Source organism: Antennarius striatus, chromosome 18, assembly GCF_040054535.1.
Source record: "Antennarius striatus isolate MH-2024 chromosome 18, ASM4005453v1, whole genome shotgun sequence".
NCBI lineage: Eukaryota > Metazoa > Chordata > Actinopteri > Lophiiformes > Antennariidae > Antennarius > Antennarius striatus.
In genome coordinates this window covers 19,697,618-19,713,237 of record NC_090793.1, presented here as the reverse complement: position 1 = coordinate 19,713,237, position 15,620 = coordinate 19,697,618, and the positions used below count along the sequence as shown (strand labels likewise).

Sequence of the window (15,620 nt, the reverse complement as noted above, 5' to 3'; positions counted from 1 at the left end):
CAACCTATATCGGCGGTTACATCCATCTTCATGTTGTGCCTACAGTGCCCTCCTGTGGTCAATGGCTGTATGACATTCTAACTTTACTCAAGTCTTCGTGTCTGAACCCAGAACACTACATTACCCACAATGCAACGGTAGCGGAAGTCATGCAGAGCCGCAAGAGGGCTTTGGTTTAATTGTTTATCAGCAGTCAGGCCGAAGGTTGGATATAGTTACCCCCCCCCCCTCCTCAAAACTGGCTAAAAGGGAGGTGGACGCTGACAGCGGGGGGGTTTCAAGCGTTTCACCGTCCCCCCCCCCGACACAATGCCCCAGCCGCCAGCTGCTCGGACCTTCTCTGTCTTCAGCCGCACAGACGTGAAGAATGTTTGTCTGATGAAGATGAACCGAACGTCACACAGGAGCGTCTGACTGATGAACACCTTCACTCCATCCTGAGGGTTCCTGACCCCCAGCATTGATGGACCTGATGAAAGATGACCCCATCAGACACCAGGTCAGCCTCAGACCAGTGAGCATCACACTTTTGTTTCTACAAGACGTGATGTCTCCTTGAAGGAAGTGTTGTTTAGTCTGTGTGCCATAGATTTCTGTATTTTATTTATTTATATTTATTTCAGTTGAATGGACTCAGGGAAAAATACAGATAAGAGCCATAACAAAGAATACAACTGATTTGATTTACATGTATTTATTTAATTTTTTTATTTTACTCTTTGAAGGCAGTGATTGGTCGGATCATAGAGCAGCAGAATAACACATTTTCAGTTTGTACCTCATGCAATTTCATTTATGTGTTTATCTTGATATTAATGTTTCCCCTGAAGTTACTGACAGCCATAATAAAGTATTTCTTTATTAATTTAATCATGAAGTAATAACTGTTTAAAAGGCTGTGTTCATGTCACTGTGTTTAATAAACACTGAACCAGTCCGGCCCTCGGCTTCAAGCACATTTGTTTTTTTGGCCCTCTGTGTATTTGACTTTGACCCCCCCGCCTTAGGGTCATTTAAATGTGATGGGGGGGGGGGGTTAGTGTTGTGACGGTTTGGGGGTGTTTTGTGTTACACTGATGGACCTGGAGGGGGGGTCTGTGGAGCATCAGAGCCGACATCCATGTCTTTGGTGTTCGAACCACAGAGCCGACAGAGCCTGCAGCTGGATTAGTGTTAAAGATGATGTAGTGTCAGAATAAACACAGTGCCCCCCCCCCTTCAGACAGGTGTGTTCCAACAGAAACTAACAACACATCTGTGTGTGATTGTTACAGGTTTTCATGTTTGTTTGGTTCCTCCCCCCCAACGCGTCACCACCACCAGTCCTGGCTCCGCCCACTCCACCTGTTCCATCCCCGGCTCCTGATTGGTGCAGCATGTCCTCCTCGGAGCGCTCCAATCCCAGACCCTCAATCAGAGCGGGAGCCCTCAAATCGTCTTCAGCTGTTCAGACGGGGGGGGGGGCTGTCCTCACAGACAGTCTGCCTCGTTTCCTCCTGGAGGTGTTTGAACCAAATGTGGGACCACATTGTGGAGGAGTGGGCCGAGGTAGTCACCTGTCGACTGCAGGCAGGCGCTGGATTGTGTTAGCATTAGGAGTGGGGGGGGGGCTGCTCAACACTTTTTTTGTACAAATGTAATCAGATTACTTTGTGGGTTTTGTTTTCATTGTACTTGTAATTTACAGACAAATCCAGTGGTCCTCTTGGGGTTGTGTTCCTCTGTTTGAGCAGCTTCCTTTGGCCCTTTTGTTCAATTTGAAAACCTGTACCTCGTCCAGGGATTAAATAATCTCTGGTTTATTAAAGTTCATGTCCAACAGGAAGTTAATGTCCAACAGGAAGTTAATGTCCAACAGGAAGTTAATGTCCAACAGGAAGTTAATGTCCAACAGGAAGTTATTGTCCAAGGCCTTTTTCTCTGTGACGATCCCAGAGAAGGTGACTAGTAGAAGTTACTTCATGATAGTAAATAACAGGTGGTGGTTCTCAAAAACGTGATCCTGCCTTTTTTCTGTTACTACCTACAAACCTGAAGACGTCGGAACGTTCTTCGCCTGGCGGCTGCCTCCTGCCTCATTTCAAAATAAATCATTCATGTTCATTAAAGCAATAAAAGGTCAGCCGTTTCTGGTTCAGGTCTCCATAACCCCCTCTTTCTATAGCTCCAGACCCGCGGAGGGGACACGGCCCCCCCCGGGCCTCGTTACTGCGAGACACAGTTTGATCCAGAACCTGCAGCGCTGGGTTGGGACATGGATGTGACACCGGGGGCTCAAATGGTTACGGGCTAACCCACCACACTACCGATTCCTTCACGCTCACACCTTTTCTCCGGGCGTATTTGTCTTCGTCACTCAGGAAACAGCCTGAAAAAATGATGGGGGCTGGTGGGATTTGAACCTATGATGTCTGCACACCTGCTCAGCACCTTCACAGGCTGAGCTACCTGACTCCACACACAGGAAGTGGTCGGATGTTGTATTTATTATTCACAACACTCTGGAGAAAATGTAAAGGCAGCAGCTGGGATTTGAACCCATAACCTCAGGTCTGAGTTTCTCCTCTCATCTCTCTGAGCTGAACCTTCAGCTGCTGGGGTTTGGGTTGGAACTTGTATTTATGGGGTTCACAGGTGGAGGAAACAACAAAAGACCCAGGTCTAAACCTGGTTTCTGTAACCAGGTTTAGAACCAATTCCCCACTACAATGACCCCCCCTGGGTGTGTCCTCACACCCTCCTTCACACCTATGATCACTTTAACTTAGCTATGCGCATGTTTTTGGACCCACCAGACACGTGGAGAACATGCAAACTCCTCACAGAGAGGCCCTTGTGGGATTTGAACCCCAGACCTCCTGGCTGTGAGGCGACAGCGTTACCGCTGCGCCGCCGTGCTGCTCTGATGAGGACGAGGACGACTTGTTTAACTGTACTAACTTCTGTTTTATTTGAAAATGTTTGAACCTTCTTCTGGGTTCTGACCCGTAGATTTAACCCACGACTTTCCAGAAGACAGTAAATGTTTACATTGAGGTACCCCTGCAATTTCTGTTCCAAACCCATCGGAGAAAGGACAAGTCATGTGGCCCTGATGGGAAAAAGTTTGGAGACCAACAAAACCAACAAATAAAAGATGTAACTCCTGAGGTGAACACAAACAAAAAAGAACACAAAGAAAAGACACAAAAACCTCTAAAAGAAAGAAAATGCAGAGAAAACACGACATGCATGCTGAATTCATGTTCGAGTCTGTATTCACACCACTTCCTGCTTAGGAAATACATTTCCTACCCTCCTGTGGCAAAACTGGGTAATTATAACATCAATGATACATACCTTTACGCAATTAATAAATTAATAAATCTTTGTGGAAAACTCGTCTGTATGTTAATTCGTGGCATTCTTTCAAAACAGATGTAAAGACATTAAGAACGCGTCACTCAAAATTTTCTCTTATTTTCTTCATTACATTGAAAAATAACACTTCGTTAGTTTGATGCTCTTATTTTGAGAGGCCACCGGAAATGAACCTACATCGGCGATTCCATCCAGCTTTATCCATGTTGTTCCTACACTGCCCTCCTGTGGTCAATGGCTGTAGGACATATTTTAGCGTCTGAACCCAGACGAACAATCATCTACTTCACCTTTAGAGAACCCGAACGAGAAGGGAGATGGGGGCTACTGCTAGTTTGCATTTCTAGCAGTTTTAGGATTGTATACATTTAAAATAGTAAGACATGTAATGCTCAAACACACACTTCCTGTTTGTGACGTCTGGTAGTTCACCTGTTAAGGTGCTGCGAAATGAAATAAACAGGACTGATGATCTGATGATAAAATACTCTACAATAATTATTATGTGTTTTTCCTGTATATTTTCGTATTTATTCACTAGAGGAGGGTGTTCTGTTCCAGGGGCACACTGCTTTAAATGATAACTGACAGGATCAGATCCCAAAAGGGAAACATTTAGTGGATTAACGAAGCTTCAGAACAACTTCACCTCATTACGCACAAGAGATTCTGTTTCGATGATAAACAGCGCCGCACGTTCCTAACGCGCACTCAGCGCCGGGTATTCTGAAATATTCAGACACAATAATCCATAATCCTCCTCCTCATTCCTACCAGAAGGATTACAATCCAGGAATTTCTAACCAAAATCCATTTTTTACACACCAAAACCTGCGCGCAACTGATCCAGAATTGATTCCTCCCGCTTCCTGGTATCGTCCAATAATCCAACGAGGCAGCAGCCTTCAATAAACGCCAGTTTATGAATTTATTTTTTAATTTTGAGGCCTGCATCTGACATGAACAAAAAATAAAAAGCAGTTTAATGAGGAACACACACACACACACACACACACACACACACACACACACACACACACACACACACACACACACACAAATAATCACAACTTGTGTTTTATCAAAACAAAAAAGCGAAATACTGCAGGATTCAGCGCTCAGTTTGAACAAAAACACGACAAGACCAACAGGTCCAGCGGTGACGGAGTCACGGATGGATGGAATCACGTGATGAAAATGAGCAGAAATATTAAATGAAATATAAAATCATGACATATCAAGATGATGTGTTTTGACATGGGGTTGGGGGGTTAACACGCATTAGTGCCTTCGATCCAAATTATTTTGATAGTCAAAACCGGAAGCTGTTAACAATCTATCAACGTCTAACTTTATCTTAATGTTGTTGTAGTTACCCACTATGTCCACCAGAGGGCATCAAGGTTACAGATCCTTCAAGAACGAAGAATTACATTATAGACACGTCCTCCGAAATAACTTTGTTGTGTAGTTTTACACGGAACAGTTTAACAGATATAAAGCTGGGAAATTAAACGTTACTATTATGTTTGTCTCAAGGCTGTTGGTGATGTTGTATTTAAGTATATCAATACTTGTGTAAATTTAATTACGTAAAGGGGTATTGTTGCTGTTATGGTTACTCAGAATGAGCACAGGAGGGTAGGAAATGTATTCTCTGAGCAGGAAGTGGTCTGAGTACATTTACCCGAGGTTTTTGTGTCTCTTCTCGTTAGAGTTTCCTAGAGATAAAGTAGATGATTGTTCGTCTGGGTTCGGACATGAAGACTGAGTAAAACTAAAATGTGTGATACGGTCACTGACCACAGGAGGGCAGTGTCATCAACATGTGTTCATGTCCGGTGGTCGGTCAAAATAAAAGCATCAAACGAACAGGAAATAAATTAATAATACAATTTCAAGAGAAAAGTACGAGCAAAAACTGGCGACGAGTTTTATTTTTAATTGTTTTTACATAATTTTGAACCATTGTTAGAAATAAAGACGTGTAGGGAGGACGAGGTGTGAAGGAGAACAACTTCACGTCATTACGAGGGTTCACACGCATTAGTTCCTTCTATCAAAATTATTTTGATAGTCAAAACCGGAAGCTGTTGATGATTTAACAACGTCTAACTTTATATCAATGTTGTTGTAGTTACCCACTATGTCCACCAGAGGGCATCAAGGTTACAGATCCTTCACGAACGTAGAAAACGTCATAGACACGTCTTCCTAAATAACTCCGTCTGAATCAATCGAACCCTCAATAACTATTTTTCTGGCCACAAAACCTTTACTGCAGCTACAGCCACGATACACGTAAAAAGCATCAACAATAACCTCATAAAATTGGAATATTATTTAGGAATATAACCACATTTTACTCACCAAAAATCATTTTTATTTGCACACAAAATCCATCCTCCTTTCTTTCCCCAAGAAGATTTCAATTAGTCTGTCGTACAGATTATCTGTGCGTTTCAGTTCCATCAAGACGTCCTTTTCTGTCACCATTTAAAGCTGATGCTGAGCCGAGCCTGCCTTGTCGTACGGCCGCGCTGCGTTCAGGGGCCGCGCTGCGTTCAGGGGCCGCGTAAAAACAAAACTCAAAATCGAAATGGAAATGTTTTCACTGAGCAGGAAGTGGTGTGAGTACATTTACCCGAGGTTGAATATGAATTCAGCATGCATGTGTTATCTTCATAGTCATAGTCAAATTTATTGTCAAATGTACCATAAATGCACGACATACAGCTCAGATGAAATCACAGTCCTCCCAGCGCACAAAAAACACACACAGACACCGGGGTGGAAGTGTAATAAGAAAAATATATTTAAATTTGTCGGTTTTGTTCAGTTTCCTCCCTTTTTTCCCCACTTCCTTTCTTCTGTTTTATCAGCGAAAGTCACTTCTTTCTGATGCCTCAACTAGACAATTCAAATATATAAACAATACACTCAAATAAAATGCTGCCAAAATAAAATCAGTGAGTGTACACAGGAAAAATGCAAAAAAAAAAAAAAAATTTCAATCAACTGTCACCCTTACTATGTCTTAACCCTTCCAATTTGCAGTCCTTTATCTGTCGTTGGGCCCAACAAATTAAAAAAATAAATAAATAAATAAATTAAAAAAAATAAATAAAAATAAAAATATATATATATACTGAGATCTCAGTAGAGAAAAAACAATAACAAAAAAGTTCCAAATTCACCACGGATGGGGGGAAAGAAGTGCTCCTCCTTGAAGTCTATTATCAACTTATTCCTATCGTCCTCCTGAACGGCTCAACTACTGGACAGGGTGAAGTCTTCCAGGGTTGGTGTTCAGGATCATCCACTTGGTCCCCAGGGAGAGTTCTCCTCAAAAAACCAGCCTGCACAGCCAGAGTGTGCAGAGAATTATAATATGGTGTCAACACCAGCAGAATCATCACAATCAATAGAGATGGTTTGTGTTATATCAATAGTCCATTGTCTCTTCATTCACCTCTCAAATCAAACCGTCCCGGCTTTTTTTAACTTCCTGGTTCTAGGGAACGCCCCCCCCCTCCACTCAGGGAGCGTCTACAAAATGCGTGCATTTAGGGAGTGTCTGTAAATTAAATTAGTTACTATAAATAACCTGGGTTACATGTTCATGTCCGGTGGTCGCTCAACATAAAAGCATCAAACGAGCAGGAAATCATTTTGATTGAAGGACCCCCCCCCCAGGTGGTCGTTGTAGCGGGGAACTGGTTCTCACCTGCTTCCATAAACATTTTAGTCATGTTTCCTCCACCTGTGTTGTGAATTTGAATTTATTACAGTTGTTCATACAGTAATATCAAAATATGACAGTTTAATCCTAAAGCAAATCTTTTTCTGTGAGATGCTCCAGCATTCAGAATTGTAATTTAACTAAACTATTATTGACTTTCTTAAGTCATTTTTTAAACACCTGGCAAACCTGAACACCATGTCGGGGAAAACAAATAGATAATTATTTTGTTGAAACAAGACAGATATAATGATGATCTGATAAAATACTCCACAATAATTATTATGTGTTTTTCATGTATATTTTTGTATTTATTCACTAGAGGAGGGTGTTCTGTTCCAGGGGCACACTGGTTTAAATGATAACTGACACGATCAGATCCCAAAAGGAAACATTTAGTGGATTAACGAAGCTTCAGAACAACTTCACCTCATTACGCACAAGAGATTCTGTTTCGATGATAAACAGCGCCGCACGTTCCTTACGCGCACTCAGCGCCGGGTATTCTGAAATATTCAGACACAATAATCCATAATCCTCCTCCTCATTCCTACCAGAAGGATTACAATCCAGGAATTTCTGACCAAAGTCCATTTTACGCACCAAAACCTGCGCGCAACGACGTCAATGTTTTGAGACGCGACTGAAAAGCCCCCTCCCCGGGAGGGGTCATGAGTGGAAAGAACGAACAACGACAAAACTGTAATCCACGAAGGATTTAGGAAACAGGAAACCCACGCACCGGCCGGGAAATAAAAGACACTTAAAAAAAAAAAAGGTTGGGTCTACCCGGAAATGAAGAGCTAATCCAGAATCGAGGCTCCCGCTTCCTGGTAGCGTCCAATAATCCAACGAGGCAGCAGATTTCAGTCAACGCCAGTTTATGTATTTATTTACTCTTTATTTTGAGGCAAGAATCTGACGTGAACAAAACATAGAGAGCAGTTTAATGTGGAACACACACACACACACACACACACACACACACACACACACACACACACACACACACACACACACACACACACACACACACACACACACACACACACACACACACACACACAATCACAGCGCAAAAAACAACAACAACAACAAAAAGGAAACTACCGCAGGACGCGCAGCTCCGCGTGGATTCTGCGCCCAGTTTGTACAAAAACACGAAAAGACAAACACGTTCAGCCGTGACGGAGTCACGAAGGATGGAATCACGTGATCACGGACGGTCCGGTTCGACCCGTCCTGTGATGAAGCTGGGAGATCTTCAGAGCGATGGTTGCCAAGGGAGCCAGCATCACCTGTGCCAAAGGTGGAGATACTCCTTTTGTTTAACGAGCAAAGGTCAAATATTTTAATGTAAGTCTAACAATTAATGTAATGTTATTGAATATATATGAATCCTAGTGTTAATTATTATTCCAGTCAATATCAGCACAAAATTAGTTAATCCCAATCTTATTTCTTAACTATGGAAGACTGAGATCTTTGTTATTTTGGCCCAAATACTCCGGACAGCATCGGTTTGATGTTTCACCTGCGTGTCCTCAAAGATCTTCTCTTTCTCGTAGCTGTCTATGTAGATCCGGACTGTCGCCCCGTCGCTGCCGGTCCCGCTGAGCCTGAAGATGATCCGTGATCCATCGGAGAAGATGATCCTCAGACCCTGCAGAGAGAACCGTCCGTTACTCTGTGTGTGTGGAGCTGTGAGAGTCCACAGGTCTCCATAGCGACCAGCAGATGTCCTCAGCATCAGGGATGGACCAGTACCTGGTTCCTGGTGATGGTGCTGTCCACCGGGTCGGTGTACTCAAAGTTGTCTGCTTTCTCCACCTGATAGATTTGGTCTCCAACAGCGAATCTCTGCTTGATGAAGGATTTATCGCTGATCAGGAGTTCCACGTCCTCCATCATCTCACAGGCGGCGTCTATGTCCACGTTCTCATAGTCATACCTGAGGAAAAAATAAATCTCTAAGTCAGATGATGTGTCGACTTACTGAATCCATCTGCATTTCATTTTTGTTGGAGATCTTTATCTTTATAATTTTCTAAAAACAACACGAGTCCCATAAATTTAAGTTTTCTGGATGATCGGATCCAAAATATCCCCCGGATCCGGATCACATTTTGACGTGTGATCTTATGGGAATGCGTTTACATACTTTTATTAAAACATGACAGACACTGTCTGTTAATCTAGAGTCAAAAATCTTGAAAATAAACAAGCAAACAAACACATGTAATGTCACAGATGCACCACTAGGTGTCAGGATTTTCCCGTTTGTAAACCGTACAAAGGCCTAAAATAAAGTGAAGGATTTGTTGGTATCAGTTTTTCAAACACTGCGTCCTGGTGTCTAACATTTCTATTTTTGTTTTCACAGGTGTTTCCACTCCTCACCTGGTGAAATAGTTCCTCCCATATTTCCTCCAGTGGTCCTTCAGAATCTCCTCCACGCTCTGTCTCCTGGTGGCCAGGATGGAGAGCCATGCCAGCACGGCCCAAAGCCCGTCCTTCTCACGGATGTGGTCTCCACCTGACATGAACACGTGATTACACCCCCCACCATTATAAAAAAACAACAGCCCCCCCCATCAGGATCTTATTTACTCTCCTAAAAGCATGTTCTGATGAGCAGCACCTGTTCCAAAGCTCTCCTCCCCACACAGCGACAGCCGGCCCGCGTCCATCAGGTTCCCAAAGAACTTCCACCCAGTGGGGGTTTCATACAACTCGATTTTAGTCGCCTTCGCTACTCTGCAGGAAAAAGGCATGAGAACATCATGAAAATATCTGAAATTAGTAGAACACGTAATATCTTAAAATATATATCCTCGTTTTTAATAATCCTTTTAACACCAAAGGTTCTAGATCACATGCGTCAAACTCAAGGCCCGGGGGCCAAATGTGGCCCGCCACATCATTCTATGTGGCCCTCCGGAGCATTATAGGTCAGAATGTGCTTTGACCAGAAACTGCATTTCCCACAATGCACTACTCAAGACCATTGTGACTTTGACAAAGAAGTTTTTAACAAAGTCAATGTTCTAACTTGAATAGTTTGATCCTTTATTGATGGACTGTCATAACCCGACAAATTAAAAGGATTTATGTTAGAACAGAGAAACAAACAAACAAACAAACATGTTTTTTCTGTCTAACTGTAATGTTTGGAACTAGAATCAGTCAGAAATTCAGTTATTTAACATTAAGGAGTAGTTACATTTAGTTACATTACACTGAGTTACATTTAGTTACATTTATTAGTTACATTAAGGAGTAGTTACATTTAGTTACATTACACTGAGTTACATTTAGTTACATTTATTAGTTACATTAAGGAGTAGTTACATTTAGTTACATTACACTGAGTTACATTTAGTTACATTTATTAGTTACATTAAGGAGTAGTTACATTTAGTTACATTACACTGAGTTACATTTAGTTACATTTATTAGTTACATTAAGGAGTAGTTACATTTAGTTACATTACACTGAGTTACATTTAGTTACATTTATTAGTTACATTAAGGAGTAGTTACATTTAGTTACATTACATTGAGTTACATTTAGTTACATTTATTAGTTACATTAAGGAGTAGTTACATTTAGTTACATTACACTGAGTTACATTTAGTTACATTTATTAGTTACATCTGGCCTTTTGAGGACAGACATTATGCTGATGTGGCCCTCAGTGAAGATGAGTTTGACACCCCTGGTCTAGATGTTTGATGGGGTCTTTACATACATTACTCTAACAGTTCTGGCCGTGTTTTCAGTGTTTTTTACCTGTCTAAGGCTGCGCTTGTGGGCATGCTGCGGGCAAAGCCTCTCACCCCTGTGTGCTGGAAATACGGGATACAAAAGATGTTGTCGGCGATGACGGCCACAGAGTCAGGCGGGCTGACGAAGAAGCCGTGCTTCCCCAGGATCATGTTCCGGTCCTGGGTGGGGGGGGGCACACTGAGGTCAGGAGAGTCATTGCATGGAGCGTTCATGTTTGTGAATATATCTGAAACCACACACACACACACCCCGTCGCCGTCAAACGCCGCCCCAAAGTCGTACTGCCCGTCTTTCATGCTGTCGACCAGATCGGAGGCGTAGGTGAGGTTGGGGTCAGGGGGTTGACCCCCGAAGTCCTCCAGCGGGACGCAGTTGACAGCGGAGTTGGTCGGGCAGCCCAGTTCCTCACAGAGGATTCGCCTCACGTACGGTCCCACCGCTGGGGTGGGGGGGCAGACGAGAGAGTGAGATGAACGGGTGAAGACAGTAGGTGTCGAGGAAAGCACCCCGACGGCATTCTGGGACATCAACATGATGTCGGCTCCAGCCTGAATTATCTGGGCAACACTTTGTTATTATCATTATTACTAATATTACTACTACTGCTATAATAATAATAATAATTATTATTATTACAATTCTTATTGTTATTATTACTGTTATTATTATTATTACTACTACTACTACTACTACTACTACTACTACTACTACTACTACTATAGTAGTAGTAATAATAATAATAATAATAATAATAATAATAATTATTATTATTATTATTATTACTGCTACTACAGTAATAATAATAATAATAATTAAAATTATTATTCTTATTATCACTGTTATTATTATTATTTTATTATTATTATTATTATAAAGCAAAGATTAATCCATGTGCTTGTGATTTTCTGTATAGTTGTAAATATAATTACAAACATGATTGACTGATAATCAGGGTCTGAGTTGTCAAAAAACAAGAGGTTGATGTTTTTTTAAATTGTGAAAAAATAAGAACCCAACAGGTATAATTGTTTATTTTAAACACTTCACATTTAATACAAATCTATAAAAACATGAAACGTTTAATTTTTTCTGTTAATGTTTTGTTAGTTTAGCCCAAAGATACGAGAAAGAAATGAAGGAAATCTGATAAAATCGACTCTAAAGCTCAATAAATTAGTCTTATTGATCTGTTATTAGCCTTGTTGCGTTCATATCATATAAACATGAGAGTGGGATTGATCGTGTTATTAAACCCTGAATAAGAATATTTACCAAAACCAATTCATTAAACCAATTTTTCAGATTCTACTCTGAATCGCTGTTCTGACAAAAAAAGATTGCGTAGCTGTTAAATTATATTCCCTATCATGTTGGCTTCCTGTGGGGCGTGACCTTTAGCTGATCCCCTGATTGTTTGTTTGTTGTTTGTTGCCAAATAAGCTCTTTAGCCAACATCGTGAAACATAATGACAGACGTTAAAATAAAAATACCCGGACCGGATCGCTCACGCAACCAGATCCAGATCCAGATCATGATCATGATCGGGGGGGAGGAGGGGTGTTAAAATATATATTTGGTGGTGAGGAAAACATGTTAGGTCACAGTAAGGTAACGGTAAGGGGGCGGAGACACGCAGCGGGGGTCATGACCTCGTTCAGAAGTCTCCATCTGTGAAGCGTGAGAAGCTACAAGTAGAGAAGAACAGATCCAGATCCAGAACCAACTGGTGCTAATGGTTCCACTGGTGTGAGCGTGTGTCTGGGGGCTGTTCTTTCTTATTAGTTTTAATTCTATGAAGGACCTTGTGTTGCACGTCCTTGTATGAAAAGTGCTTTATGAATAAAGTTGATTTGACTTTGATTCGGTATAATATAATTTAAAGCTGCTTCAAACTTTCATTGTCCTGAATTTTAGATTAAACATCATCTGAGCTTCCAAATATCTCCTTTAACTTGGTCGTGATCGTTCTCTCACCTCCATGCATGGCGTCCAGCCGGACACTGATGTGGTTTTCACCAGACAGGAGATCCTTCAGAGCAGCAAAGTCAAAGATGTTCCTCAGCAGGTTGGCGTGGGATTCCACCGAGTCGACGATCTCCACTGGATTAAACCAGAGAGAACAAACTGATCACAGTTTGGATTTAAGTTTTTTCCTCTAATCTCCTTCATGGATTAATTCCAAAGCAGGAACGATAGGTTGGAGCTCCACCTGTGAACGGTTTGAACTTGTTCTCCAGATCGAACGTTTGCTTCCCCAGAGTGGTCAGGTCCACCTGGAGGCCGGGGCAGATGGCGAACTCCTCCATGGTCCTGCTGATCTGGAAGATCTTGTATGTGACCGGATCCTTAGCTGGACCTGAATGAATGAATGAAGAAGAAGAAAATAAAATAAAAGCAGGCGGACATCTTGTGTGACCTTTGACCTGTGCTTTATGTGCAGATAAGTTCCAGGCTGTTAGCACCACATGCCTTGTTAAATCCCTCTTAACACTGTTCTCCTCCTTGCTCACCACCCTGCATGCCCCCCCCCCGGGGGGGGGTCCCGTACCTCCATTTGCGGTGTTGAACTTGATGCCGAAGTCTCCGTCCGGCCCCCCAGGGTTGCGGCTGGCGGTCAGGATGATGCCGCCGATGGCTTTATGTTTCCGGATCACACAGGAGATGGCCGGAGTGGACATGATGCCGTGGTGTCCGATGATCAGGCGACCCACCTGGGTAAAGGTCACACAGGTGTGTGTGTGTGTGTGTGTGTGTGAGAGAGAGAATACCGGGCCACAAGAGCATCAAGGCTGTCCTCAAAGGGCCAGATGTAACTAATAAATGTAACTAAATGTAACTCAATGTAATGTAACATAAAAGTAACTACTCCTTGATGTAACTAATAAATGTAACTAAATATAACTGAATGTAACTCAATGTAATCTAAATCACAAACGTTACAGTTGCACAGAAAAAATGTGTTTATATTTATTTTTAGACACTTTGACCTTTATGCTCTGGCGGGCCACATAAAATAATGTTGAGGGCCACATTTGGCCCCCGGGCCTTGAGTTTGACAAATGTGCTGCAGAGTGTTTGTAAGGTAACATTTAAGAATTAGAAATACACACATTTTACTGGTGAAGATGATTTTCAGTTCTACATAAATGTTTCTGATGAAATAAAAACTTTATATTATTGCGAGATGAAAAATGAGAGATTATCTGAGGGAGGGGGGAAATAACATTTAATGTTGACAAAAATTTAGACTTTTCTGACACAAGAGCTCCTATTAGGTCCACTAACGATTATAAAATAAAATTAATGCAAATTTTAGTTTTCAATTTACTAAATTTGGGTTTGACATTAATTTAATTAATATATTAAATTTGTCATTTATGAAAACATCCATCAATTTGTTGTTTTTACTATCGGTTTAGATTTTTGAAAAAAAGAATGTACCTTTCACTAATGAATGTCTTATCCCTAAATAAACATTTGCATATAATTATAAAATTGATATAATTGTATATTTTTAATAAATTATATTATAGTTATATGTAGCTGCAAGCCAGTGTCTTATTGTGCCGGTCCCAAGCCAGGATAAATACAGAGGGTTGTGTCAGGAAGGGCATCCGGCGTAAAACTTTTGCCGAATCAAACATGCGAATCAAATCTATGACTTATAATATAATTTTATTAAATTTTATTAAATTATATTAAAATTTTATTTTATTACATTTTATTAAATTATATTAAATTATAATGTAATTTTAATTAAAAAACAAGTTATTTTTTAAATAAAATGTATATAATTAACTTCATATAATTGATATAATTTTATTTTTAATTTTTCTAAAAATTAAACGAAATTTATTTTTTAACAAAAAATTTTTTTTTAAATATAATTTTATTTCATATTTTTTTAGACGTATATCTGGGAAAAGCAAAGCAACAGCTGTGCATAGGGGTGTGACACAGTAAACACACCTTCAACAACACACACACTTAAAGACACACACACACACACACACACACACACACACAAACGGTGACACCGACCCCGTTGGCAGCTGCCATCTGCACGACGACCTGAATGGCTTCCTGGTTGAAGAAGCGTCCGTCCCCCCCCACCACCACCGTGGCTCCCTGGCGGTCGCGCAGGTCGATGGAGGAGAAGATACTCTGGATGAAGTTGTGCAGGTAGTTCCTCCTGGACTGGAACACGTACACCTTCCTCCTCAGGCCGCTGGAGCCGGGCCTCTGGTCGGGGTAGGGGGCCGTGGGGACGGTCAGCACCTGCAGGGGACCGGTCTCCATTGTCTCTGAGTGAGAACCCACCTAAAGCAGGAGCGAGTGGAGCTCAGCCGCCTGTTGTTCAGAGGGAACCCCCCCCCATAGAAGCACTCAGAATGCTGACTCCTCCTATGATTTCACAGGCTTACGGCGGTAAGTCTGAGGCCCAAAATAACCCCCCTGTGCAGAGGCGGAGGGGGTAACCCAAGGCGCTCCTTCACACATGTGCAGGGAGATCACTGTCAGAGCTGCAGGCCCGGGCCTGGAGGGGTGGGTGTGTTTGGGTCGTTCTGGGGTGGGGGGCAGCTGTGATCTGTGTAATGATACACACACAGAAGGATGGCATCGCTCATCGGGGATGAGTGGGGGGCAACTCTAGACGGGAGGGTTACCTTTTCCCAGAGCAGAGTGTGTGAGAGGAGAGCGAGAGAAGCTATTAGAGACGTTACACA

At 41.8% G+C, this 15,620-nt stretch overlaps 1 protein-coding gene across 1 annotated transcript; it reads right to left on the bottom strand.

The window, feature by feature from the left end:
• Positions 1-8,151: 8,151 nt before the first annotated feature.
• LOC137612168 (phosphoglucomutase-1-like) lies at positions 8,152-15,248 on the bottom strand. Its single transcript, XM_068340557.1, has 11 exons — positions 14,935-15,248; positions 13,442-13,604; positions 13,103-13,249; positions 12,868-12,993; positions 11,141-11,331; positions 10,896-11,050; positions 9,744-9,859; positions 9,503-9,638; positions 8,870-9,053; positions 8,637-8,765; positions 8,152-8,400 (listed from the first exon to the last, which is right to left on the bottom strand). The coding sequence occupies exons 1-11, from the start codon at positions 15,190-15,192 to the stop codon at positions 8,311-8,313; spliced, it is 1,695 nt and encodes a 564-aa protein (XP_068196658.1). The 5' UTR covers positions 15,193-15,248; the 3' UTR covers positions 8,152-8,310.
• Positions 15,249-15,620: the final 372 nt, after the last annotated feature.

Bases quoted from the DNA above. Each gene is read 5' to 3' on its own strand.
- LOC137612168 (XM_068340557.1), bottom strand. From the start codon at position 15,192: ATGGAGACCGGTCCCCTGCAGGTGCTGACCGTCCCCACGGCCCCCTAC. The intron at 13,250-13,441 runs GTACGGGACCCC...TCATTCATTCAG, and splicing joins GTTCAACACCGCAAATGGAG to GTCCAGCTAAGGATCCGGTC. The intron at 9,639-9,743 runs GTGCTGCTCATC...TGTTCATGTCAG, and splicing joins GGAGGAGAGCTTTGGAACAG to GTGGAGACCACATCCGTGAG.